Source organism: Cololabis saira, chromosome 21, assembly GCF_033807715.1.
Source record: "Cololabis saira isolate AMF1-May2022 chromosome 21, fColSai1.1, whole genome shotgun sequence".
NCBI classification, from domain to species: domain Eukaryota; kingdom Metazoa; phylum Chordata; class Actinopteri; order Beloniformes; family Belonidae; genus Cololabis; species Cololabis saira.
In genome coordinates this window covers 13183725-13207603 of record NC_084607.1, presented here as the reverse complement: position 1 = coordinate 13207603, position 23879 = coordinate 13183725, and the positions used below count along the sequence as shown (strand labels likewise).

The 23879-nt window shown below is 38.9% G+C and overlaps 2 protein-coding genes across 2 annotated transcripts; one reads left to right on the top strand and one right to left on the bottom strand.

Annotated features, from left to right (window-relative positions):
- Nucleotides 1-612: 612 nt before the first annotated feature.
- dnmt1 (DNA (cytosine-5-)-methyltransferase 1) lies at nucleotides 613-17843 on the top strand. Its single transcript, XM_061711113.1, has 34 exons — nucleotides 613-839; nucleotides 1687-1723; nucleotides 2750-2857; nucleotides 2958-3198; nucleotides 3321-3393; nucleotides 3472-3556; nucleotides 3686-3726; nucleotides 3806-3860; nucleotides 3997-4080; nucleotides 4189-4298; nucleotides 4414-4532; nucleotides 4620-4712; nucleotides 4818-4969; nucleotides 5174-5361; nucleotides 7799-7979; nucleotides 8066-8163; nucleotides 10116-10260; nucleotides 10360-10475; nucleotides 10548-10749; nucleotides 10836-10969; nucleotides 11224-11403; nucleotides 12213-12437; nucleotides 12529-12721; nucleotides 13564-13654; nucleotides 13752-13886; nucleotides 14018-14300; nucleotides 14415-14556; nucleotides 15498-15664; nucleotides 15775-15952; nucleotides 16046-16241; nucleotides 16807-16970; nucleotides 17106-17222; nucleotides 17376-17469; nucleotides 17557-17843. The coding sequence occupies exons 1-34, from the start codon at nucleotides 793-795 to the stop codon at nucleotides 17592-17594; spliced, it is 4512 nt and encodes a 1503-aa protein (XP_061567097.1). The 5' UTR covers nucleotides 613-792; the 3' UTR covers nucleotides 17595-17843.
- Nucleotides 17844-19898: 2055 nt separating this feature from the next.
- eif3g (eukaryotic translation initiation factor 3, subunit G) lies at nucleotides 19899-23529 on the bottom strand. The gene is made up of 10 exons (XM_061711547.1): nucleotides 23427-23529; nucleotides 23287-23333; nucleotides 22066-22154; nucleotides 21812-21871; nucleotides 21628-21732; nucleotides 21322-21517; nucleotides 21097-21210; nucleotides 20861-20997; nucleotides 20079-20185; nucleotides 19899-20002 (listed from the first exon to the last, which is right to left on the bottom strand). The coding sequence occupies exons 1-10, from the start codon at nucleotides 23447-23449 to the stop codon at nucleotides 19987-19989; spliced, it is 894 nt and encodes a 297-aa protein (XP_061567531.1). The 5' UTR covers nucleotides 23450-23529; the 3' UTR covers nucleotides 19899-19986.
- Nucleotides 23530-23879: the final 350 nt, after the last annotated feature.

Sequence of the window (23879 nt, the reverse complement as noted above, 5' to 3'; positions counted from 1 at the left end):
ATAAAGTCGTAACATTACGAGAATAAAGTCGTAAAATAACGAGAATAAAGTCGTAATTTATGAGAATAAAATCGTTATATTATGAGAATAAAGTTGTAATGTTATGAGAATAAAGTCGTAATTTATGAGAACTCTAACAGGAAGAGCATCTTCTCCCTGTGTTAAAATGAGGAATATTGAGCATCTTGTGAAGTTATATTTATATATTTATAATATATTTAATATTACGACTTTATTCTCTTAATATTACGACTTTATTCTCGTAATGTTACGACTTTATTCTCAAAATATTACAACTTTATTCTGGTAATATTATGTCTTTATTCTCGTAATTTTACGACTTTATTCTCATATTATTATGACTTTATTCTCGTGATTTCCATTTTTTTTTGTCTTAGTTTGGCACTAATACTCCGTCGTACCTGAGAAAGGCGCTTTATGAAAATAAGTCCATTCACTTGTATTAGTTTACAGCGCAGTCTTGCCACATCCAATATGGCGGCGACGTTGACGTATAACAGCAGCGGGAACGACCACTCGTAGCGGCGTCTACGTTTACATGTCTATGGTCTCCCCCCCGGGCGGCTGCAGTGGTTCGGTCCACGACACCCGGGTTTCCGCGCGAAAAGACGGCCCGCGCTCCCGAACCCGCTCATAGCATCCCGGTCCGGCAGCAGCTCGACACAGCAGCTCCCGCTCAGCTCATGACAGGGCGCCCGAACTTTGTTTTAACCTGCTTTTAAACCCAGTTGTTTTGTGTGTGTGTGTCACGTTTTTAGTTAGCCGTTCACAATGCCATCCAGGACGTCTCTGTGTCTGCCAGACGATGTCAAGAAAAGGTAACGGTGCCCACCTGAATGCTAATTTACGGTGTAAATGGTGTCGTGTCCTCGGTGCAGAAATTCATATTACTTTGTCTCGCCGCGTCTGACTTTTGACAGCCAGTACTGATTCACTTGTGGTGGTTTTCCTATCAATATTAGCTCGTTAGCCTCGTCAAGGCTGATTTATGGTTCTGCGTTACACCAACGCGGACCCATGCCGTACGCTGCACGTCGCCGCGTACCCTACGGCGTCGGTTTAACGCAGAACCATAAATCAGGCTTTAGCCGCGTTCCATTTGTCCTCGAAAGTGGGAATTTCCCAGTTCCCAGTCTGATTTTTCAACTGGAACGCCCCTCGAAGTGGGATTTCCCACTGGGAAAGTGGGAGAGTCTTCACCACCCCCGAGTTCACATTCCAAGATGGAATGCCCCGGTTATAAACAGTAGAAGAGAGCTCTGTAAAAATTCGTAGCACTTCTTTCTAGTTTTGGTCACACTAAATCAGTCATATACAAGTATTGTTCAGCATATATATGCTGCTATAGTGTACTTCACATTTTTCATGTGGTATATGAGAACTACAAACTTGTTTTCCGACTTTGTAACTGGAACGCTGATAACTCGGCTGCGACGTCATTCCCAGATCCGAGTTCCGACTTCCGAGGTAAATGGAACGCAGCATTAGCCTAGCAGTGGATGAGGCGATGCGAGATTTGGCGCCACTCAGGAAGTTTTGTTATTTAAGCTTCTACTAACTCGCCCCTTGCAACCTTTTCACTGCTTTGACATGAGTCTTTTACAACAAAGACGGGCTTTCTGTGACATGCAATAAGATTGATTTTGACGAGTACTTTGTTTGCAGGCTGCAGATGCTGGAGGAGGATGGCTCTTCAGAGGAGGTGAGTTCATGCTCACTGAGACTGACACTTGTAAAAACTCATGGTGCAGGTTTATGATCGACTGTGCTTACCAAGATGATGGATTTTCTGTTGTGTTTTTTTTTAAATGTGTATTGAAATATACTAGCACTAACCCTATACAGTTTTAAAAAAGCATACAAGAAAGCAATTCTTGACAAGTATAAAAATGGGGACCTCTAAAGAAAGTAATTTACCTTACATATGTATTTCTTTGATTATTATTTTGTTCTTTGTGGGATGGATTATATATGATACAAATATAACTGCCTGCATTCAAGGCTGTTTGTGGATCATTGTAGAAGTGACTGAGAGATTGGACTTTTGAATTTAGGATATTGTAGGAGACCGGTTTAATTATGACTGATCTTGTTTATTGGTTGTTTTCGTTGTATTTATTTTTTTTTATTTTGTCTTTTCCTTCTTTTCTTTTCTTTACATTTTTTTTGTTTTATTTTTATTAGTTATATGATATTGTGAGGAAGGGACAGGACTAAATAAGCATTCTGCTTCCTCCTGTTCCCTCTTGAACACATTGTTTTGCTGTGTGTTTTATTTTTGGATGAGACTGTTAAATTATTATTTTTTTTTTTTTTTTTTTTTTTTACATTTTGATGCTTTTAATTTGTTTGGGTTTTGTTGTGTTCGAGACAAAGCCAACAATAAATGTGCTCAGCATTGAATCAAAGTAATAAATAGTATTGCTTTAGGTGTGCAGATCTGTGAGCATAAAGCAACTGATCTGGATTTAATTAACCACTTTATGGATCAAATGTCACAAATAATTTGGGTATTAAATAAAAAAAGAAGTCTGCACCAGGAAACTTGTAAAACATCCTATGATTTCAGGCATTAAATAAGTTCTTGGATTAAGTTATGAATATTTATATTATATTTTGAGTCTAATGAATTGTATAACTTTTTAATTGCTGAGGATTGAGTTTTATTTTTAAAGATTATAAATTGTAATGTTCACCATGTAAAAAAAACAACAACTTTTTATTCCAGGATCAAGTGAAAGAGAAGCTCAAGTTGGTGCAGGACTTCCTGCATGATGATGCTCAGGATCAACTGTCCAGCCTCGAGAAAAAAATGAAAAGTTCAGAGATCTCAGTGGTAAGTGACAAAGTTATAATCCACTGGATTGGTGATTGTGACACTCAACGGTTTATAAGATTTTCTTTGACTTGCTATGTGTATCATATACTTTCCTCAGGAGGTCTACATCTCAAAAGTGAAGACCTTGTTGGGTAAAGAACTTCATCTCGAAAATGGTTCACATCTCGATGACGTGGAACAGAATGGAAAAGCGAATGGCTTCAGTAATGGCTCCCATAAAGACGAGCAGGATGATGTAGCCATGGGCACACAGGAAGATGAAGATGCTTCTGTTAAGTCGCCAACTGCTTCCAAAGGGAAGGGTGGGCGAAGAAGCAAGGGGAACACTGAGACTAAAAGTAAGTGTGAGGTTTATTTGTATTTTTTTTTTTCAATTGCCCATATTCAGGACTTGGATGACACATGAGTCTGATACCTTACACATTTTGCAAATGAAAGGGATTATTATTTTTTGTTGCAGAATCTCCAGCCAGCACTAGAGTTACAAGAAACAGTGGGAAACAGCCAACCATCTTGTCAATGTTCTCTAAAGTGTGCGTATGAATTCGATCATATATGTTAAGCATTTTCAAAGTAAAAGGCTGTAATCTGAATTAAATATCTCTTTGCAGTCAAAAACGCAAGTCTGACGAGTTGACTGAAGAAGCTGCCAATGGAAAAGATGAGGTGAAGAAAGAAGAAGAGGAGGTCGAAGAGGTGATTTATCAAAATCTGGGAATTTTAAATATTTAAGAAGGGTGTTCTTTTAGAGGTTTTTTTTTTTTGTTATTATTTTCCATACTCTAGTTTCCCGATAAACTTGAATGTACTTCAAATCTTTTTCAGTCTCGGGAGGAGAAGCGTCTCAAAGTGGAATCGGATGCTAAGTAAGTAATTTTTCTCTGATAACGTTGCTGGTCCTGGAGTTAATTCAGGTTGGTTTACTATACAACTGTCTTTGTGCAGAACTGTTCCGGAGGAGGACAAGAGTGAGGCCGTTAAACCAGTCGCTGCTGCAAAGGTAAAGAAATGGTGATTTAGCTGGCCATCATAACTGATTACAGTTTTCCCAATGTCAACAATTCACTCATTGGCACTGATATGAACTGAATAGGACATTTATTTCTTATGTCTTATATTTGTTTTATTTTTCTAAGACGGCACCCCCCAAATGTACAGCTTGCAGACAGTACTTGGATGACTCAGACCTGAAGTTCTTTCAAGGGGATCCAGATAACGCTGTGAGAATTTTTCACATTTATATGGACGCAAAGGATGGAATGGTTTATTTCTTATTTTCAAATTTTAATTAAAATTTGATTTTTCTTTCTTTTTTTTGCCATCTTTAGCTTGATGAACCAGAAATGTTAACAGATGAGCGTCTCTCACTGTTTGACTCAAATGAAGATGGATTTGAGAGCTACGATGATCTGCCGCAGCACAAGATCACACATTTCAGGTAAATGATCCTGTTTTTTTTTTTGATTGAACTTGTTAGGAAATTAAAATGCATTGCTAGCACCAATACTGCTGTTTGTCAGGTTAACGGTATTTTATTTTTTTTTGTCTTGTAGCGTGTATGATAAACATGGTCATCTCTGTCCTTTCGACTCTGGACTGATTGAGAAGAATGTGGAGCTTTATTTCAGCTGTGTTGTTAAACCCATCTATGATGACAATCCTTCCTTTGATGGTATGAAGACATTCGTATCCTGCATTTACACACAGTTTTTTAATCGCTATATCCAAGAAACATTTTTATTCTCTTGCTTCTCTTAAGGTGGGGTTCCTGCCAAAAAGCTTGGACCAATCAATGCCTGGTGGATCACTGGCTTTGATGGAGGCGAAAAAGCTCTCATTGGTTTCACTACAGGTGGCAATTCATCTTCTATTTAATGTTATCATTTTTTTTAATATATGTATATAATATACATTACCTACATACACACACCACTAATCTTGGCTTTTCGTTTTCCAGCTTTTGCAGATTACATCCTGATGCACCCCAGTGAGGAATATGCTCCTATTTTTGCACTGATGCAGGAGAAAATCTATATGAGCAAGATAGTGGTTGAATTCCTTCAGAAAAATCCTGATGTTTCATATGAGGACCTTCTCAATAAAATTGAGGTGATTTCTTGAACTGACTTCATCTAGCTTCCTGGAACTTTCTGCATGAGAACTGCAATGTTTGCGTTCTTCTTGATGGCAAACCTGCTCTCTCTGATACTTTACATTTAGTGTGTGTTGGCCTTTTTACAGAAAAAATGTCAAGCACTGGAGTTTCTAACACTGCAACACTAAGTCATGTTTTGTTCTTTTTGTTTTTTTCAGACAACTGTTCCTCCTGCAGGACTAAACTTTAACTGCTTCACCGAAGACACGCTGCTGCGCCATGCCCAGTTTGTAGTAGAGCAGGTGGAAAGCTATGATGAGGCTGGCGACTCAGATGAGAATCCCATCATTGTTACTCCCTGCATGAGGGACCTAATCAAACTTGCAGGAGTCACGCTGGGAAAAAGGTATGACTAAAGATGATTGACTAATTTTGACTCACTGCTTTAGTGCAAAGATCTCAAGTTATAACCTTTTGATTCCAGAGATATTAAGGATATGTACTATTCAAAGAAATGAAGGGAACACCACCTATCTGGTATAACATCAAGGCAGTTAAGCTTCTGGCGTGTAAATATGATCATAATTCTATTCTAGTATTTTAAGTATTCCCTTAATTTCTTTTTGAAGTGTGTAAAATACAGGTAACTGGGCAATATCATAACTCGCTACAATAATTTAAAATTACAGTATAGAGCGACGGGCAGGCACGAGGACTATAGCCTGTACAAATGGCACCCGCTCAACCCACTGAGCTATCCAGGGCCACAGAGATTTATATTTGATCTAAAAGTGTATCAGCTGCCCAAACTATCGCTTAAGGGAATTGACATTCTTGAGTATTTTTAGACTTACAATCGGCAATTTATTTATCATATAGCTTCATTCCCCCTTGTGCTAACATTAACGGAATATTTTGTTTCAAACGCACATTACGGTAACTCAAAATAGCTTAGGTTCACATACTTTTGGTCCCCCAATAAAGGTTAACTTTTTTTATTTTAATAAATTGTGTCTGCAGAGGATTTTTTCTGTAAGGTTATACAATATGGAATTATTATGAATAGTTATTTATTCTACAAAGTGAAGCCATGTTTTTTTTAATATAACAAACATGAATACTTGTATCTTTTTATATTCCTGTATTTATGCTCCTAATCACCTGTCTCCCAATATTTAACATTTCCTGATGCAGCATGCTGCTGTACTGGTAGGTAGGCCTCGTTGTGACTGCATCCTCATTTGGTTTGGTGTGTTAGTGTGAAACATTTAGAAGCTGTATCAACAAAATGAGCACTGTGGCAGAATTCATGCTAAAATTTTATTTCTTTTTATTCATTAATATTTACATATTTGGCTTCACATTGTGTTCAATTTCACTGGCATATTTTAATTCTGGCAATTTTCTATTATTTCTGGGTGGATCAGTGCCCATAAGACCCCCTGATCTGGTCACATTAAGTTTAGTGTAGAACCGTCTTGAAGGTTTACAGAGTAACTGCAGAGCGCTTCTCAAATGAAAACTGGTCAACCTAGGGCTGCACGATTCTGGACAAAATGAGAATCACGATTTTTTTGCTTAGAATTGAGATCACGATTCTCTCACGATTTTTTTTTTTTTCCAATATAAAATGTATTGCACTTATTACTTTAACTTTACAACAGCTGAACAAAAATATAATAACAATAAACATCTCGTCTTCTTTACACAAACCTTTGAATAATTTAAACAATAACAATTTTGAACAATATTTGTTCCTCCCTGAGTTGAACACCCTTTCAGAAAGGGGACTTGTAACAGATCCTGTAGTTCTGAGGCAACAAATTATTCCTCTGGCTGGGATGAACCCCCCATTGCCTTTTGCTGCTATTAATAAGCTGCTGATACAAAAGGTAAACGTTACAAAAAATATGATGGTGCCTGATAAAAGACTGGCATCAACTTTGTAACAGCTGACATTGAACATAAAAACAAACATCCAAAAAAAAAATTTAAATCGTCGTCATTTGGAAATGAGATTGCGTTCAAGCATGAATCGAGATCGCGATTTTTTTTTTTTTTTTTTTTTTTTTTTTTTTTTTTTTTTTTTTTTTTTTTTTTTTTTTTAACGATTAATCGTGCAGCCCTAGGTCAACCTCAGTATCGCAAATCTGATAAGTGTTTTCTCCATGATGTAAAACTGTCTCGTCCTTGCTGCAGTCATGAAAACTTTTTACATGCTTTTTTCCTGTACTTGGGGTACTGTTAGAATTGAGTTTAGAACATGTATGAATAGGATCCATAAAAGGTATTTGTTTTTTTTTTTTTTTATAAATGCTCAACTTGGTGCTTTTGCAGAAAGTCAGTTAAAAGTTTGCACTTTTACTGACTCTAGAAAATCCGTTATTTCTCTGAATGTTGGAAATCCCTGCTCTCATGTGGTAATCTTTCAATTATTTCTCCATAAAGATGTTGACTTTTAACTGATTAATTTGTGTACAAGGTGTTCTGCTTATTTATGTGACACATCAGATTATTTATGGGTTCTCTGTAGCAGCTAAATAAATGTACCGGTATCTCAAATTTTAATTACAGAAAGGTAAAAAAGATCAAAAGCAAATGTGTTTTTCTGTGAAAGTGAGGTTGCCTCCTAGTTCAGGCAAAACTGTAATGCCAGTTACTTGTATAACAAGCTGCATCTCACATCTTGATCGTGTCAATTTAGTTTTGTTTGCTTGTTATGTTGCATGGCCTGACGCTGTGGTGTGTGACAGCCAGGAGCTTCATAAGTCACTCAACTTCTGGTAGTGTTTTTGCTGGGATAAATGAACCTCTCCTCAACATGAACTGTATTTTGTGAATAGGAGAGCTGCCAGACGACAGGCTATCCGCCACCCAACAAAGATAGAGAAGGACAGTAAGGGACCAACTAAAGCAACTACAACCAAGCTGGTCTATCAGATCTTCGATACCTTCTTCTCCGACCAGATTGAGCAGGATGATAAGGATGGTGGAATCAAAAGACAGCGCTGTGGTGTCTGTGAGGTGAGTTTGTTTGAGTTTACAGTTGTAGAGCATTATTAAACATTGTTGTTCCAGATAATCGGAATAAACTCTTTCTTCTTGTTTAGGTTTGCCAATCTGCTGACTGTGGCAAGTGTACAGCTTGCAAAGACATGATCAAATTTGGTGGAAGTGGCAAAAGCAAGCAAGCTTGCAAACAAAGAAGGTGAGCCTTTGAGTCATTTATAAATTCATAAATGCCAAAGCAAATAATTCAGTTTGTGTGGTTTTCCGATCTGACTAGTAGAGGGAAGAAGAGGAAATGGGTAAGAACCCTGTGATATGTGGTCACTATTATTGGCCAGTATTTCAGCTTGATTGAATGTGACCTGCGAAGTGCAACTCAGACTCTCAAACTTCCTTTGGTTTTTCTTTTTGTTACTGCTTAGTTGAAAGCATCATGCACGAAGCGGCACATAGTTCTGTTTTTCTTTTTGATATACTGCATCAAGGTCAGCCCGGCAATATGTTATATCTGCTTCTGAGTGGCTACCAAAAAAGGAAGAGTATTTGTAGCATCAGTACAGCCACATGGGAGTATGAGCCTACTGCTCAATGTTTTTAATGAATGCCAGGTGAAACTTAAACTCTTCAGCCCAGTTCTTTTTTGACTAGACCTACAACAATTTCAAATTATTACTTACCAAGTTAGTATTGTACGTACTTCAGCATAGAAACGTTTTGAGCAAATCCATCTGTCTTTGTCCCACCGCACAGTCTGTATGGGAGCACAGCTTAGCGGTTTTGTCCTGCAAGTAGAAACAAAATATGACAAAAGCATAAAGACGTAAAGGTTTAGAAGTTCACACTACATCTGAAAACATTCTGATCGTACATGACCTTTTTTTTTTTTTTTTAACAAAAAACAAAACGAACAGATGCATAAACTGCCAAGCTGCAGCCCTAGTACCGATTCGATACCAGCGCATATTTCTGTTCTGACCAGTAGGTTAAATTTTTTTAGTACTTATTTTGTAGTGTGGAATAATAGAAAAGGCTTGATAAAATGACATTACTCAGAATGAGAATAACATACTTCCTGAGATGAATAGTCCACAACAGTAGGTTATTATGACAAAACTTGAGCCATTTATTAGGTATTTAATTTCAACATAATTTTTAACATAAAATAGGCAGTAGCATTAAATAAAATGAATATCTTGACATGAAAGCCAATATAAAAAATCAAGCAAATTTAAAAACAAATTTACGTAAAGTAGGCTTTGTTTGTCATCTGTTACCATAAATAAAAGTCATGACCAAAGTCAGATAAATTCTACTGCCAGTGGCGACCTGTGCTGCTGAGTAATCTCACATTACTCTCTACTGACAGGGCTGGTCATCAAGCACAATAAACTGCGCAATCTTTTCTGTAATTACTTTTCCCTTCTTGCTGTCTTGTTGGAGTTGTTCACGCTTTTCAAATGTTTAACAATGTTGGTTGTTTGAGGAAGCCACCGGAGTGCTGTTTGTTTGCCAACGAGCTCTGCAGGAACTGCATGCTCATTCGCATGATATTTCTTAAGTGTTTTATGAGGTTTGTTGTTATGCTGCTTTCACATCGAGTGCGGTTTGCGCCGTGCCCACCGCCGGGTAGTGCGCAGACTCTGCGCCCCCTCGCGCAGGCAGAGCGGTCTGCTGTTGCGCCGCAGTAGCACATACTGTACACATGAATGTGATCGCCAGTGGCGGGCTGTGCTTTGCGCCCTCTATGTGAAAGAGGCTTTAAATCGACCTGCATCGGCAGCACCGCGTGAGAATTGTGCTTCACACGTTTTGCACTCTGCCTTTCATGTTTTTTTTTATCCTTTACTTTAAAGTATTGCCACACCGCCACACATTTTATGCGCTCTCATGCGCGATTGTTTATCACGTGAGCTCCCCCTCTCCTTTCTTCCTCGTGTGTGAGAAGCAAGTTCTGGATGGAAAAGCTGGAGCGGTTTTTGGAATATAGTAGCTAGTATCGCAGGTTTCCCCTGCGATCCGATCTGTGTTTTTTGGCTAGATCGCAGCATATTTTTGATCCGCGGATCGGATCGCAGCATCCCTATATGCCGGTAATTGTAGTTCTTCAGTAAATTGCAGCTGACTCAGAACAAATTAAACTCCTGTTTATAGATGCCCAAACCTTGCTGTGAAAGAGGCCGAAGATGATGAAAATGTTGTGGAAGATGTTCCAGAGGAGAAAACCAAAAAAATTGCTCCTACCAAAAGAAAGAAGCAGAACAAGTGCAAACTTTCCTGGATTGGAGAGCCTGTTCAGGTATGCGTTACACTTACTTGGTGGTTGATTAGATGTTTTTTTTTATGATAAAATTAAGAAGCCAATATACAAATGATATTCATCTCTAAATCATTTCAGTCTGAGGGGAAGAAGCATTTCTACCAGAAAGTCTCTGTGAATGAAGAAGTGGTGGAAGTGGGTGACTGTGTCTCGGTTTCATCAGAGGATCCATCTATTCCTCTGTATCTGGCAAGGTAGGACTTTTGAGGAACTGCTGCTTAACATTTTGATTGTACAGCAACTTATGCAGGTCTTTTCCTTCTCAGGATCACTGCTCTGTGGGAGGACAACAATGGAAAGATGTTCCATGCCCACTGGTTCCTTCGTGGGACTCACACAGTTCTTGGAGAGTCCTCGGATCCACTGGAGCTCGTCATAGTGGATGAATGTGAGGACATGCTGCTCAATTACGTTGATGGAAAAGTGAACGTTATGTACAAGGCTCCTTCTGACAACTGGTTCATGGAGGTTAGTCAATGATCTGACGGCTATTAAAGTTGCCTTTTTATGTGTTGAAATTGGTGTAATCGTTTCATTATTTATTTTTTTGTTAGGGTGGAGTGGATGACGACCTCAAAGTGATTGAGGACGATGGTAAAAGTTTTTTCTATCAGTTCTGTTATGATACAGACTATGCCCGATTTGAGACTCCTCCTAAGACTTCTACACCAGAAGAACAGAAGCACAGGTAAACATCTCTCACAATGCTTGTGATCTTTTTGTTTTTTGCTTCTGCCGAGGAGGTTGTGATTTTCATTATGTTGCAAAATTTGTTAAAAAGGTGTGAATGGATTTGCATGAAAATCAAACAAATACTATTCATAATCCGTTATCTGGTTTTGTGTGCATGCGTGTGCATTTTTCTTTACTTTCCATTTCATCCGTTTAGTTGGGGTTTCATGTCACTCTTTTTGAACTTGATGTGCCCCCTTTTCCTTGTAGGTTCTGTGCCAGCTGTTGTCGCACTAAAGAGAGAGAGAAGCGGGAAGCACCTCACGCATTTGAACCCCTGGAAAATCAGGACAATGACAGCAAAGCTCTTTATGCTTTGGCCTGCTTTAAGGGACAACAGTTCAGGGTAGGAAACAGTGTCTACCTGCCCCCTGAAGCGTTTCATTTTACGTAAGTAAGAGTTCTTTTTCCCTCTTACACTTTGTTAAAAAACGGTGGAGAAAAAAAGCTTTGAGGGTATTATTGAAATATGCATGGGGCAACAAAAAATAAACCAAGGGAAATGGTAGTTCTTGACACCTAATGGCACTTTAGTAATTCAGATTCTTGAACACACTGATTCTCAAGTTTCCTATCCCTCTCTGGAGGGCACCAATATGGGCAGATTGCAAAAGGTTTTTACCAACAAAATGAGATGTGTACATGTACAGAAGCTTAAAATGTTTTCTAGAGTTTGCAAAGCAAAAAAAGGATGACAACATCAAGGTTTAGAGGTTTTCAGCCCATCTGAAAACGACCTAAAGGTCTTTTCAAGAATTCTTTAATTACAAATACTATAACAATAAAATGAAAAGTTTTTGGTATATTGAGACTTAAAGGAGCTTAAGGCAGGATTTATGAAAAAAATGCGTATACATTTTAAGTTTTCTAGTAATAATGTCAGATGAAGCGTTCCAAACCAAAAAGAATGAGCCCTCTAGTGTATCTCTCCGTTGCCTTGAACAGGCTGTGTGCTGCAAAATGCACTGCAATTCCGGGCCTTAATTTCCCGCGCTGTCCTGCGGATGTGACGTCACATGACGCTGCATGCGCGTTCTCCCGTGCCGGCTTCGCTGTTGGCTGCAGTAACCCCGACGGTCGTTGTGGCGCTAATGAGTCTCATTTCTTATTCTTGCCTCAAGCTTCTTTAAGATATAGGAAAAATGTGACTCCGAACCAAGAAAAACATAAAATTCACTGTCTCTACTTTTGGTCATCAGAGTGAAGCCAGCAAGTCCAGTGAAGCGCTCTCACAGGAAAGAGGATGTGGATGAAGATCTGTATCCGGAGTATTACAGGAAGTCCTCAGACTACATTAAGGGATCCAACCTTAACGCTCCAGAACCTTTCCGTGTCGGACGCATCAAGGAGATCTTCTGCCACCGACGTAGTAACGGGAGACCTGACTCTACCGAGGTCAAACTGCGACTCTACAAGTTCTACAGGTAAAAATGACCTAAATTAATTTGGTTTTCATCAAGATTTTGTTAATAGGAAATCTTTTCAGAGTTAAATAAACGTCATCTCATCCGCCAGGCCTGAAAACACCCACAAAGGTGTCAAAGCCAGTTACCACACAGACATAAACCAGCTGTACTGGAGCGATGAAGAAGTGACCGTCAGCATGTCTGAGGTTCTCGGTCGCTGTCAAGTAGAATATGCTGAAGACCTGATTGAATCCGTCCAGGACTACTCCAGTGGCGGACCAGACCGCTTCTACTTCCTTGAGGTATATTTGTGATTTGCTTTTAGGGCTGGGGATCGATTAAAATGTCAAGATTCGATTTGATTCCGATATTGATTTGGGTTAGTGTTATTAAAACTGTTTTTTGAGCTGTTGCATGAATTATGACTGTAGTTATGCAAAATATGAATACTAGTATTATATTAAGATTAAACAGCAAGTATTGGCAACTAATGATGCTGTAAGGACCAATCAGCTCCCAGAATGCTGATAGAACTGCTTTCAGAAACATCATGTGGGTCAGAATTACCAAACAGATCCAGGGAGGAAACGGAGACGGATGAAATCTGTTTTATTTTTTCCCACATTCCGTTTTTATTTGTTCCATTTTTTTATTTGTCATTTTGGTTTTTAATATTTGAGCATTTGGTTTTTATCATTTTTTGCAAATGTAACCCCAAGACAGTATATAAAGTAATGAAATATAGACAATTTATGCAATTATAACCTAACACTTTAATGTTTTCATACCTTTAAACATATTTAAAGGCAAAAACATGGCACCAGTTATTCTCGTGTCCAACAAAACATTCCTTTTTTGGGGATAAACAAAAAAATAACAAAGTTGTAATGATGGAAAAAAAAAATACATAAATAAATAAAAGAAAAAAAATCGCTCTTTAGACATATGAATCGATTTTTAGGAATTAATATGAGAATCGATTTAGAATTGGGAAATCGATTTTTTTCAACACAGGCCTATTTGCTTTTACTGCTATATTTTAGAATTATTCAGATGTCAATAAAATAAGTTTTAGTGATAGATGTCTTGCAATAAGGATGAAAAATAAAACCATATCATAACTTTGCTCATTTCTCACTAACAGGCTTACAATGCAAAATCAAAAAGCTATGAAGATCCTCCTAATCACGCTCGCTCTGCTGTTAATAAAGGCAAAGGAAAGGGTAAAGGAAAAGGTGAGTTTAAAGAAAAGAAGAAAACAAAACATGCTAAATATAATTATTCTTATAATTGATTCACGGCTCACTGAATGTTGATTGTTACCCACACCAGGTAAAGGCAAAGGAAAGGCTGCACAGGAATCGCAGGACTCAAACCTTGAACCCCAGGAGCCCAAAGTGCCTAAATATCGCACACTTGATGTGTTCTCTGGCTGCGGTGGACTTTCTGAGGGCTTCCACCAGGCTGGTAAATGCTTCTCCATTCTGCTTGTGAAATGTGTTTCTGGAACCACAAATGTAGCTTGTATTTAAAAAAAGAAATTGCAGTTTGCCTGTTTCTTGATGGACTACTCAGAAACTTGCTGTTTCTGCTTCCAGGTGTCTCTGAGACTGAATGGGCTATAGAGATGTGGGAGCCTGCAGCGCAGGCCTTCAGACTCAACAACCCAGGCACCACTGTGTTCACAGAGGACTGCAATGTCTTACTGAAGCTGGTCATGTCTGGAGAGAAGACGAATTCTCTTGGCCAGAAGCTGCCTCAGAAAGGAGACGTTGAGATGTTGTGCGGAGGACCTCCATGTCAAGGTTTCAGTGGGATGAACCGCTTCAACTCCCGCACCTATTCCAAATTCAAAAACTCCCTTGTGGTCTCCTATCTCAGGTATTTGTGAAGCGAAGTGTTCATCTTGCCTTTTTCTAGATTCTTCTAATTTTCTTTTGAACACAGTGCTTTTTAAATTAAACCTTTTTTTTTTTCCTCTTTTTTTCTTTGCAGTTATTGTGATTACTACAGACCCAAGTTTTTCCTGCTTGAGAATGTGAGGAACTTTGTGTCATTCAAAAACTCCATGGTCCTGAAGCTGACTTTGCGCTGTCTCGTGCGAATGGGTTACCAGTGTACCTTTGGTGTCCTTCAGGTGGGTCCCATTACTTACTCGTGGTATACACTGTCACCTGTATTTTTTTTATTTATTTATTTTTTTATACTTTTTATTTTGTCTTTTTCAAGTTACACAGAAAGGAAAGGGAAGGGAAAAAAAATTACAATAATAAAAAATGATAGTAACAATCATAACTACCTGGGGGAGATGTAATATTTTGCCATTCTTTTCTTTCCCTTCTTTAAGGGCATGGCTGGGATTTGACCTTAAATGTAGACCATTTTTGCCACTTTTGAGCAAAATCCCTTCCTCTAATTCTCAAACAAAAAGTCAATTTTTCCATGGCGTATATTTCTTCAACAATGTCGAGCCATTGTCTCAGTCCTGGGGGATCGCTTCTCATCCAGAGTCTTGTCAGGGCCTTCTTAGCAGCAACAGTCAATATTTTGAAGAGGTAGATGTCTCTGTCACCTGTATTTTTAAGTCTAGGGCCGTCTGGTTGAAAGTGGTGGTGCCAATCCACTTCAAACGTTTTAAAACCAGTAAAATCTTAAATTCTATACGAAAGAGGACAGGAAGTCAGTGGAGAGGTGTGCGCCATGTTTTCTGGTACCAGTTTAGACCCAAGCAGCAACATTTTGTGCTGGCTGGAGCAGACAAAGTGGCAACTGTCAAAAACCAACTTAGAGAGAATTACAATAATCCAGTTGTTATTGTAAAAGCATGTATGACTCCTTTTGAAATCAGTTAAAGATGGGTGAGGCTTCACTTTGGCCAACAGTCTTAACTGAAATAAACAGAAATCATCATTTTATCAGTTTTCGAGGCCTGTACACTGGCAGACAGTCGTACAGTGTGATATGATCTTGTGGGGTGGTAGAAATCCTAAAGTGTATAGAAACCCTTAGACTATATTTCCATTTGGGGCATTTTGGTAAGGAAGATCACATGGATGCTCTGTCCTCTCAACCCACCAGGCCGGTCAGTATGGTGTCGCCCAGACCCGCCGTAGGGCAATCATCCTGGCTGTTGCTCCGGGAGAGAAGCTGCCCCGCTACCCTGAACCTCTGCACGTGTTTGCCCCCAGAGCTTGCTCACTGAACGTGGTTGTGGATGAAAAGAAATACGTCAGTAATGTTACACGGTAATGTAAACCTCATCTTCTGAATTAAACCTTTTCTTATCACAAATGTTTCAGACTCATTGTAGCAGGGATATTGAGGCGGTTGGGTTTAATTTTCTGCTCTTCAACAGAGGCAATGGTGGAATCTACAGAACCATCACGGTTAGAGACACCATGTCTGATCTGCCAGAGATTCGCAATGGTGCAAATGGACTGGAGATTTCCTACAATGGGGAGCCTCAGTCCTGGTTCCAGAGGCAGATCCGAGGCACACAGTATCAGCCCATCCTCAGAGACCACATCTGCAAGGTGTGCTCTTGAGCTGCTCCATCTACCAAATTCCTGGTTTGGTGTAATTTGAGCATTTTTAAAAAGATTCTTCATTATTTTACTTGTTTTCAGGACATGAGTGCTCTGGTTGAGGGTCGCATGCGCCACATCCCCTTGGCTCCGGGCTCTGACTGGAGAGATCTGCCCAACCTGGAGGTTCGCCTGAGAGATGGCACCATGACTAAGAAACTGCGCTACTCGCACCACGATAAAAAGAACGGCCGCAGCAGCACTGGTGCCCTCAGGGGCGTCTGCACCTGCTCTGGAGGTGTGTACGGCAAGAATTTGATTTATTTTATTTTTGTACATGTAAAAGAAAAGAAACGCATCATGAGAAATTTAAGAAAACAAAACAAAGAATTTCATCCTTTAAAACTTGCTAACTTGATTTACATGTGCCAAAAAAGGAGTAGGAAGAAGTGTAAACGTATTTAGTCCTACCCCCATTCACTGATCATTTAACCTGTATTTATAATTATTCTCACACTGCTAAGTAACAGTATTATTATATACTGTAATTATACTCACACACATACTTATACATGCATACATACACATAGTTGAATAATTCTATATATTTGTACACATATGCCCATATAGATATTTATATAAATATACTTATTTACTATATATATATATATATATATATATATATACACACACACACATACATACACTTTGCTGCCCATTTCTGTACATAAATATACACAGATCTACCCATTCACCCAATAGTGTTATCTGCAGGCCCCTAAAGGGCGCTAAATCCCTTCCTCGTGAAGCTCAGACATCTCTTGAAATCAGTTTTTATTTAGCCCTCTTATTTTGAATTTTAGGAAAGCCTTGTGACGCAGCGGACAGACAGTTTAACACCCTGATCCCCTGGTGTCTGCCCCACACCGGAAACCGCCACAATCACTGGGCTGGACTGTATGGCAGACTGGAGTGGGATGGCTTTTTCAGCACAACTGTCACTAATCCTGAACCTATGGGCAAACAGGTACCATCTTTTTAAAAAAGAAAAATTGTTTTATAAGCTGAATATTTCAAAATAAGCACAAAACTGATTGGAGCCCACTGATGGATCAATTATCTACTTTTTTTTAATTATTTTAATTGACACGTGTAATTCCAGGGCCGAGTTCTGCATCCTGAGCAGCACAGAGTGGTCAGTGTGAGGGAATGTGCACGCTCACAGGGATTCCCCGACACCTACCGCTTCTTTGGGAACATCCTGGACAAACACAGACAGGTAAGATCTAGTCTGTCATGGCAATTTGATTTTCAACAAGCTGTTGAGTTAACTTTTGGAAATGAATTCGTCTGATGGCCAAAAACACTAAATTACCGTCTTGCCTGCTAGATCATGTAACCGTAACGGCTTCTTTCCGCTTCTGCCTCACAGGTTGGAAATGCCGTTCCTCCTCCACTCTCCAGAGCGATCGGGATGGAGATTAAAAAGTGCGTCTTGGAGACAATGAAGGAAAAACAGGCAACAGGTGCTTTTATTTTTCCGTCTTAAACAATCTTCTTATTTTAATCTGGTATTTTAATATTTATATACATGTGTGCTCTTCCCTCTGCAGAGAACATCAAACAAGAGAAGATGGAAGTTTCTGATTAATTGCCTGTTCTTTCCACCAATAATCAGTTCTACACATCCTGATATGGATTTTGGCCCATTTCTTTTATTAAGATGGATTTTCAACCGGGTCACTAAGTGGCCACTATTGGTGTTCAATGTAGTAATCATTCCATGTAGTTTTACCTGTGGTTTTAATCATGTTATTAAATGCTGTTATTAAATGTTTAATGTGGGATAAATTGTATGTAGTTTTTATATGTAAAATTTCAAATAAAGCTCTTATCAAATTGTATTTGTTTTATTTAGTTAAACTTGTCAGTTATGAGGCCAATACTGATGACCTTACCGACATTCACATTTCCAAACAGTGACTGTTTTTTCTGGGCTCTTACTAAACGGGGTGAGAGCAGTAATACTTCTAAAGGCACCTTTAAGGAAACTCCCATCTTCTATAGTCTCTTAATCCAACACAATTGGGGGTTTGCTGGAACCTTTCCCAGCCCCACACCACCTTAAACTTTTTTAATTTATAAAAGGCAAAAATGTCAGGACTTGTTACATTTTTCTTTAATAAATGCCTTGATTTTCCCTGAATTGATTATCATCAGGGCTCTAAAGTCTTGTGCATTTAGCGTGAGACTCGTGCTTTCAACAAGTTCACACTTGCGCCACACACGGCATTTCTCATGCTGCTGAGAAATTAGTTTTTCTTGATTGCTAAGACACAATTCCTGGAACAACTCACCATTTTTTCAACTCTTCACACAATTTTAAAAACTCACACCCAACAGTTCAAACATCTAATTTCTGGGACCCAATCAGTCTTTGCCCTCAGACAATACACAAGCTGTCAAAAAAATCGACTACATTAGTGTTTGTTACACACAGGAGGGATTAATTCAACACACTGCCACCAAAATGTAAATAGGGTTTATTCACACTTCCAGATTGAGCACATACAGGATCATCAGCATGATCTTGTTTCAGGTCAAAATCCGGCCATAGTATTTCATCAACGTCATACATGTCTTCTCTCGCCAGGCAGCATGGGAAATATCTCCTTGTGTGTCTGATCCAACCCTGGACAGATTCCAGAGAAATATCCTTGCACGCATTCACCATTGCCTCCAGGAGATTGTGCTGTGTGTGTGGGTTGCGGTCATAGACTTTCCACCGCCATGTTGAGAAAAATTCCTTGATTGGATTCAGAAAAGGGACCCTGAACCTGGGGTGTCATTGAACCAGGTGCAACCCAGAGCAGCCTGATTAAAGCTCACGTTATCCCAAATGACAACATATTTGGCTTGTTCTGGTTGCCCTGGCTCCCCTTCTTGTTGGAGAATGTTATAGTATAGCTGATTTGGAAACTGAAGTAGTGCAGTGTTGTATGGACCCAGTACAGCATGGAGGTGGAGGATGTCACGGTTGCTAGTAATCCAAAGGACATGAGCCTCTAAGCTCTATTTATTGACCCCCAATTCTGATTGGTGTGTTAAGAATTTTCAGGCTGTTTTCACCTTGAGAAGGGTGTGGTCTCCAACTGTTATAACTTGAGTTAATTATATTGAGAGCATGTGTTTGCTGAATGAAGACGTAGTGTAAAGAATGGTTTATTTGGGCACTTGTGTAAGGTTTTGCAGAAAGTGTTTTGAATATTCAGACATCTGAATTGTGTTTTTGGTTATGGGAAATGTGTGTGCTTCTGGGAATGACGAAAAGGTTTGGGTGTTTGTGCTACAGGAACCAGGTTTTTTTGTCTTAGCAATCGAGAAAAACTAACTTCACCGCACAGTAATTCCAACAGCCCCATCTTACAAGTCAAATGTACAAACAGGGCCAGAATAACCACCGTTTAGGGGGCTCATTTGTTTTTTTTTATACATCACTAAGAAATTGAATATAGCATGAATATTGTGAAGAGACAGCCACTACAGTGTTTTCCTTTGTATTAAAACTATATTTGATAGTCAAATGTATTCTTTCTGAAGAAGCTGGGTCGGTGGGGAGACATTCCTTCGTTTGCACCCCGACCCCACAACCCAGAAAAAAATAAAATAAAATCCAAACTTCAAAATTTGAGAGCCCTCATTAGACCAGTTTATGGAGTTTTCAGATGAGACCTTTCAATACTAAAAGGAAACGTGAGCAGCGCAACAAAGATTTAAAGTTTCTTATACGCAAGTCTAGACTGAAATTGTCCAATGTTACATTGTGCTGCAATATCAAAGTTTCTCAACTCTTTAGCAGATATTGGTGGTTCTGCCAATGACATGACTCAAAGAAAGAACTGAACTCATGATAAAAGCACTTAGTGAAGATGGGGAGGAAAAACTGACCAGAATGTGGATTTAGTCTCTTTATTTAAGCAACAGCCACATTTTACATCATTAATAAAATCTGGCATCATCGTGGAAATGTTCTGCTGAATTCCTCAGTTGTTTGATGGTCTGTAAAGAGAGAAATTATGTCAGCTCAAAGATACTGAACATGTCGACTGACTGTCAAAATGGATAATAAACTTACTTGGCCCATTCAACATTGAGAATAAGATGGTCATATCCAAATCCTGACACTCCTGCAATGGCTCTGGCTGCATCCTCCCGACGATGGAAACTGATGAAGGCAAATCCCTGCAGGAAACAAATGTTAGTAGTCGGTGAGACATCTGGACCATAATATAATAATATTTCTGATCAACTTGGCAGATGAAAATGAACAATACATTATTGAACGGACAAGTAGGAGATTAAAAAACAACATTTACATACATATATAAAAATAAAATGTATGAAACTCCATCTATTATTATCCACAGGTCTTCACTGGCTTCCTGTTTCTTTTAGAATTGATTTTCAAATGTTAATCTTTGTTTTTAAAGCCCTCAATGGGCTTGCCCCTCTTTATTTATGTGAACAAGTGCGTGTTCAGAACTCCACTAGAGGCCTACGGTCCTCAAATAGGCTCCTGCTGGAAGTATCTAGAACAAGGACTAAACTCTGGGGTGATCGGGCCTTCTCGGTTGCTGGACCCAGACTCTGGAATAAGCTGCCCCCAGAAATGCGCACCATCACTGACTTTGGGGTTTTTAAATCCAGACTGAAAACCTGGTTATTTAGACTGGCTTTTAATACACAATATTGATGTGAAATATTCTTCATTTAATTTTAATGGTTTGATTATGTCGTTTTTAAATTATTTTGTTTTAATGTGGATTTTAATGGAAAGCACTTTGGTCACCCTGTGTGTTGTAAAGGGCTTCATAAATAAATATTGATTGATTGATTGATTTCAAGATGAGCACCAACCTTTGACTGTCCAGTATTCTTGTCCTTGGCCAGATAGATCCTTGAGATGGAGCCAAAGGGCCTGAAGAGTTCCTGCAAGTCTGTCTCGCGGGTGTCCTCAGACAGGTTGGTCACACGAATGGTAGCATTGTCATCAGCTGTTGAGTACAATCACACAACGTTTATACAAAGCACTCCTCTTGGCATGGCACAACTTTACATTTAGAGAAATTAAGCATAAAAAATAAGACATTTACCTCTGCGGTTAGGCTGCATGGACTCCCCTCTTCGCGTGGCTCCGTCCCGCAGGCTTGGGGGCACATATTTCCCAGTCTTGCTTTGTGCAGGCTGCGCAGGCTCCGGTTCTCCAGCTTGTGTACAAAAGGAATGGCAAGCATTATTATTGGTAGAAACTTTAGGTACATCTAAACGGTATCTAAACAGCTGAAAGTTTGATTATGAGAAAAGTGAGCAGATGGTACCAGAGCCTGCAGGCTTGTCCTTGTCTCCTGTTGAGAGCCCCAGCTGTTCAGCCAGCTCTTTCTGCATAGGACCCAGGGTGTCCTTGTATGGACAACGGGTGGTCCAATGGTCGCCTTTGCAAATACGACAAGACACAATCTTCTGTCCTTTAAGTTTGTTCATGGGATCCTCATCCTGGTCTTGGGCATTCAAGTCCTGTAAAAGGCAATTATAGTCCAAACCAATAGAACAGTTAGGGATACTTTACAGGCATTCGGCGACTAATAAAACAGAAATAATCTTTACTGCGCACAAGACGTCCCTACCTCTTTGCTGGAGATGAAAGTCATGAAGACATCATCACTGACTGTGGTGGTGGCAACATTTGGACCTGCTGCATCATACTCAGAGTTGCCAAATTTCTTCCAGTTCTGAAAGGAACGTGTTAAATGATGCATGAAAATGGACTTTACTAGAAGTATTACTAATTTAAAAACAGCAAGTACATACCTTTCTTCTGGCAACAGCTTTTGAGGCTTTCCTGTTCTCAATCTTGAAGGTCCGCACTATCTAGAGAACAAAACAGCATATTTATCAGTATAATTAGTTTCATAGGTAAGTTTGTTTGCTAAGAAACAGAAAATATTTCAAGTAGTGATCAGTCTATTCGGTGAACAGCAATTCAATACATAAATTAGAAAAGATTTAGATGACATGTTGAATGCATCATAAGAGCAACACAAAAGCTTTGATGATATAATTACCTTGAACTTCTTCCCATCATCCTCTATTTTATACTCTGTGAGTGTTTTAATGTTTCCTTTGATGGTTTCCTTCGGAGATGGTAGTGTGCCTGTTTAAAAAAACATATGAATAAGTATGTTAGTAAACTAAATAGACAGTCATAGTCAGTACTCGAGTTGAGGAGGGATGAGGGGGGATGGCATCCCCCCTGAAATAAAAACGGTCAAAATAATCCCCCCTGTAAAACTGCCATCCCTCCTTCCCATCCCTTATGTCATTTCATCAATGAATGTGGTATTACTGCTATTTCAACATTTAGAGTCATCACCAGAAAAATAACTTATTTGACAATGTTCACCTATTTCGAGTAAATTTTCACTTGAAACAAGTAGGAAAATCTGCCAGTGGGACAAGATTTATCTTATTATTATTACAAGCAAAAAAATCTTGTTCCACTGGCAGATTTTTCTACTTATTTCAAGTGAAAATCTACTTGAAACAGGTGAAAATTGTTGTTTTTTCCAGTGATGAGTCTTGTTTTAAGTGTAATGAGATTTCTTTACTAAAATGAGACATTTTAACTAGAAAAAAGACAAATATTCTTGTTAAGATTTTGAGTTTTGCAGTGATCCATTGTACTTATCCTGTGAAGGACAGAGTCATATTGATAAGTTCAGAAAACTGTTTTTATTTTTGTGTTTTGATGTATTTGATGTAAGCCCAGTGGATATTTAAAGCTTACAGAAGGCTGCATTTAATTGGATTCAACATTTTACTCCTGCAGTATTTCTGCAGGTGTTTTGGTCAGTGCTATTATTTGTAATATATTATATTATTTGTAATCAGCACAAATTATCTGTCCCCATATGATAAAATCCACCATCCCCCCTGATTTTTTTTTTTTTTACAACTCGAGTACATTTATTTACTTAGGGCTTGCTTTACAATGGCAGCTTTTGGAAATAGTTATTTTATTTTATTACTGGAAGAGGCGTGGACAGTGACGTAGGCAACATGTGAAAAAATGTCGATGTCATATTTCCCCAGAAAATATAATGTTCATGGCGATCAATTAAACTATGGAACATGTCCGTATAATAAGTGTATTGGGAAATGAAGTAGAGGTATATTTTCAGATCATAATAATACCAGGTCACCACGTGGAAGCCGGCCTCTTTATCCGGGCAACAAACTGTAAGACATCTGCTCGCATTAGCTGCAAATGCTAACAGGTTCTGTACCTTCATCTCCTTCTTCTTCGACCTGGTCGGCCCAGCTGGGCTTCGAGCTGAAGGACAGAGACGGGATTCAATATTAAATCAAGAAATAAAAACATTCGGGACATGCAGAAAAGAGCAAACCTTTACTATGACACACTTACTCGTCGTACTCAATCGACGGCATCCTCCCGGCTAGCTTAGCTTCAAGAGTAGCACGCCGCGCCGACAGGGCACTTCCGGAACTCAAACTTCAGAATAAAAGCATGTTCTACGTCAAACCTTTTTCTCTTCACAATAAGAGTCCAAGCATGTCGCACCGGTTAAGGGTGTGGAGTTGATAGTGATTTGTAGCCAAGGAAAGACTAGTTTATTTGTATAGCACATTTCATAGACGAGACAATTCAAAGTGCACTACATACAAACATTTAGAAATGCATTAAAACAAAAGAGTTTCAAAGTAGAGTGAATAATTAAAGACAGAAATACACTAGTTAAAAAGAACTAGAATCAGAATCAGAATCAGGTTTATTGACCAAGTCAGGTCAAACAAGACAGGGAATTTGACTCGGTTATTTTCGCTCACTGTACAGTATAGACAAATGACAGCTCTTATT

Bases quoted from the DNA above. Each gene is read 5' to 3' on its own strand.
- eif3g (XM_061711547.1), bottom strand. From the start codon at position 23,449: ATGCCGTCGATTGAGTACGACGA. The intron at 22,155-23,286 runs GTACAGAACCTG...TTTTTTAAACAG, and splicing joins CGAAGAAGAAGGAGATGAAG to GCACACTACCATCTCCGAAG. The intron at 20,186-20,860 runs GTTGGTGCTCAT...TGTTTCCTGCAG, and splicing joins AGAATACTGGACAGTCAAAG to GGATTTGCCTTCATCAGTTT.
- dnmt1 (XM_061711113.1), top strand. From the start codon at position 793: ATGCCATCCAGGACGTCTCTGTGTCTGCCAGACGATGTCAAGAAAAG. The intron at 3,394-3,471 runs GTGCGTATGAAT...ATCTCTTTGCAG, and splicing joins TTGTCAATGTTCTCTAAAGT to TCAAAAACGCAAGTCTGACG. The intron at 16,242-16,806 runs GTGTGTACGGCA...TTTGAATTTTAG, and splicing joins CGTCTGCACCTGCTCTGGAG to GAAAGCCTTGTGACGCAGCG.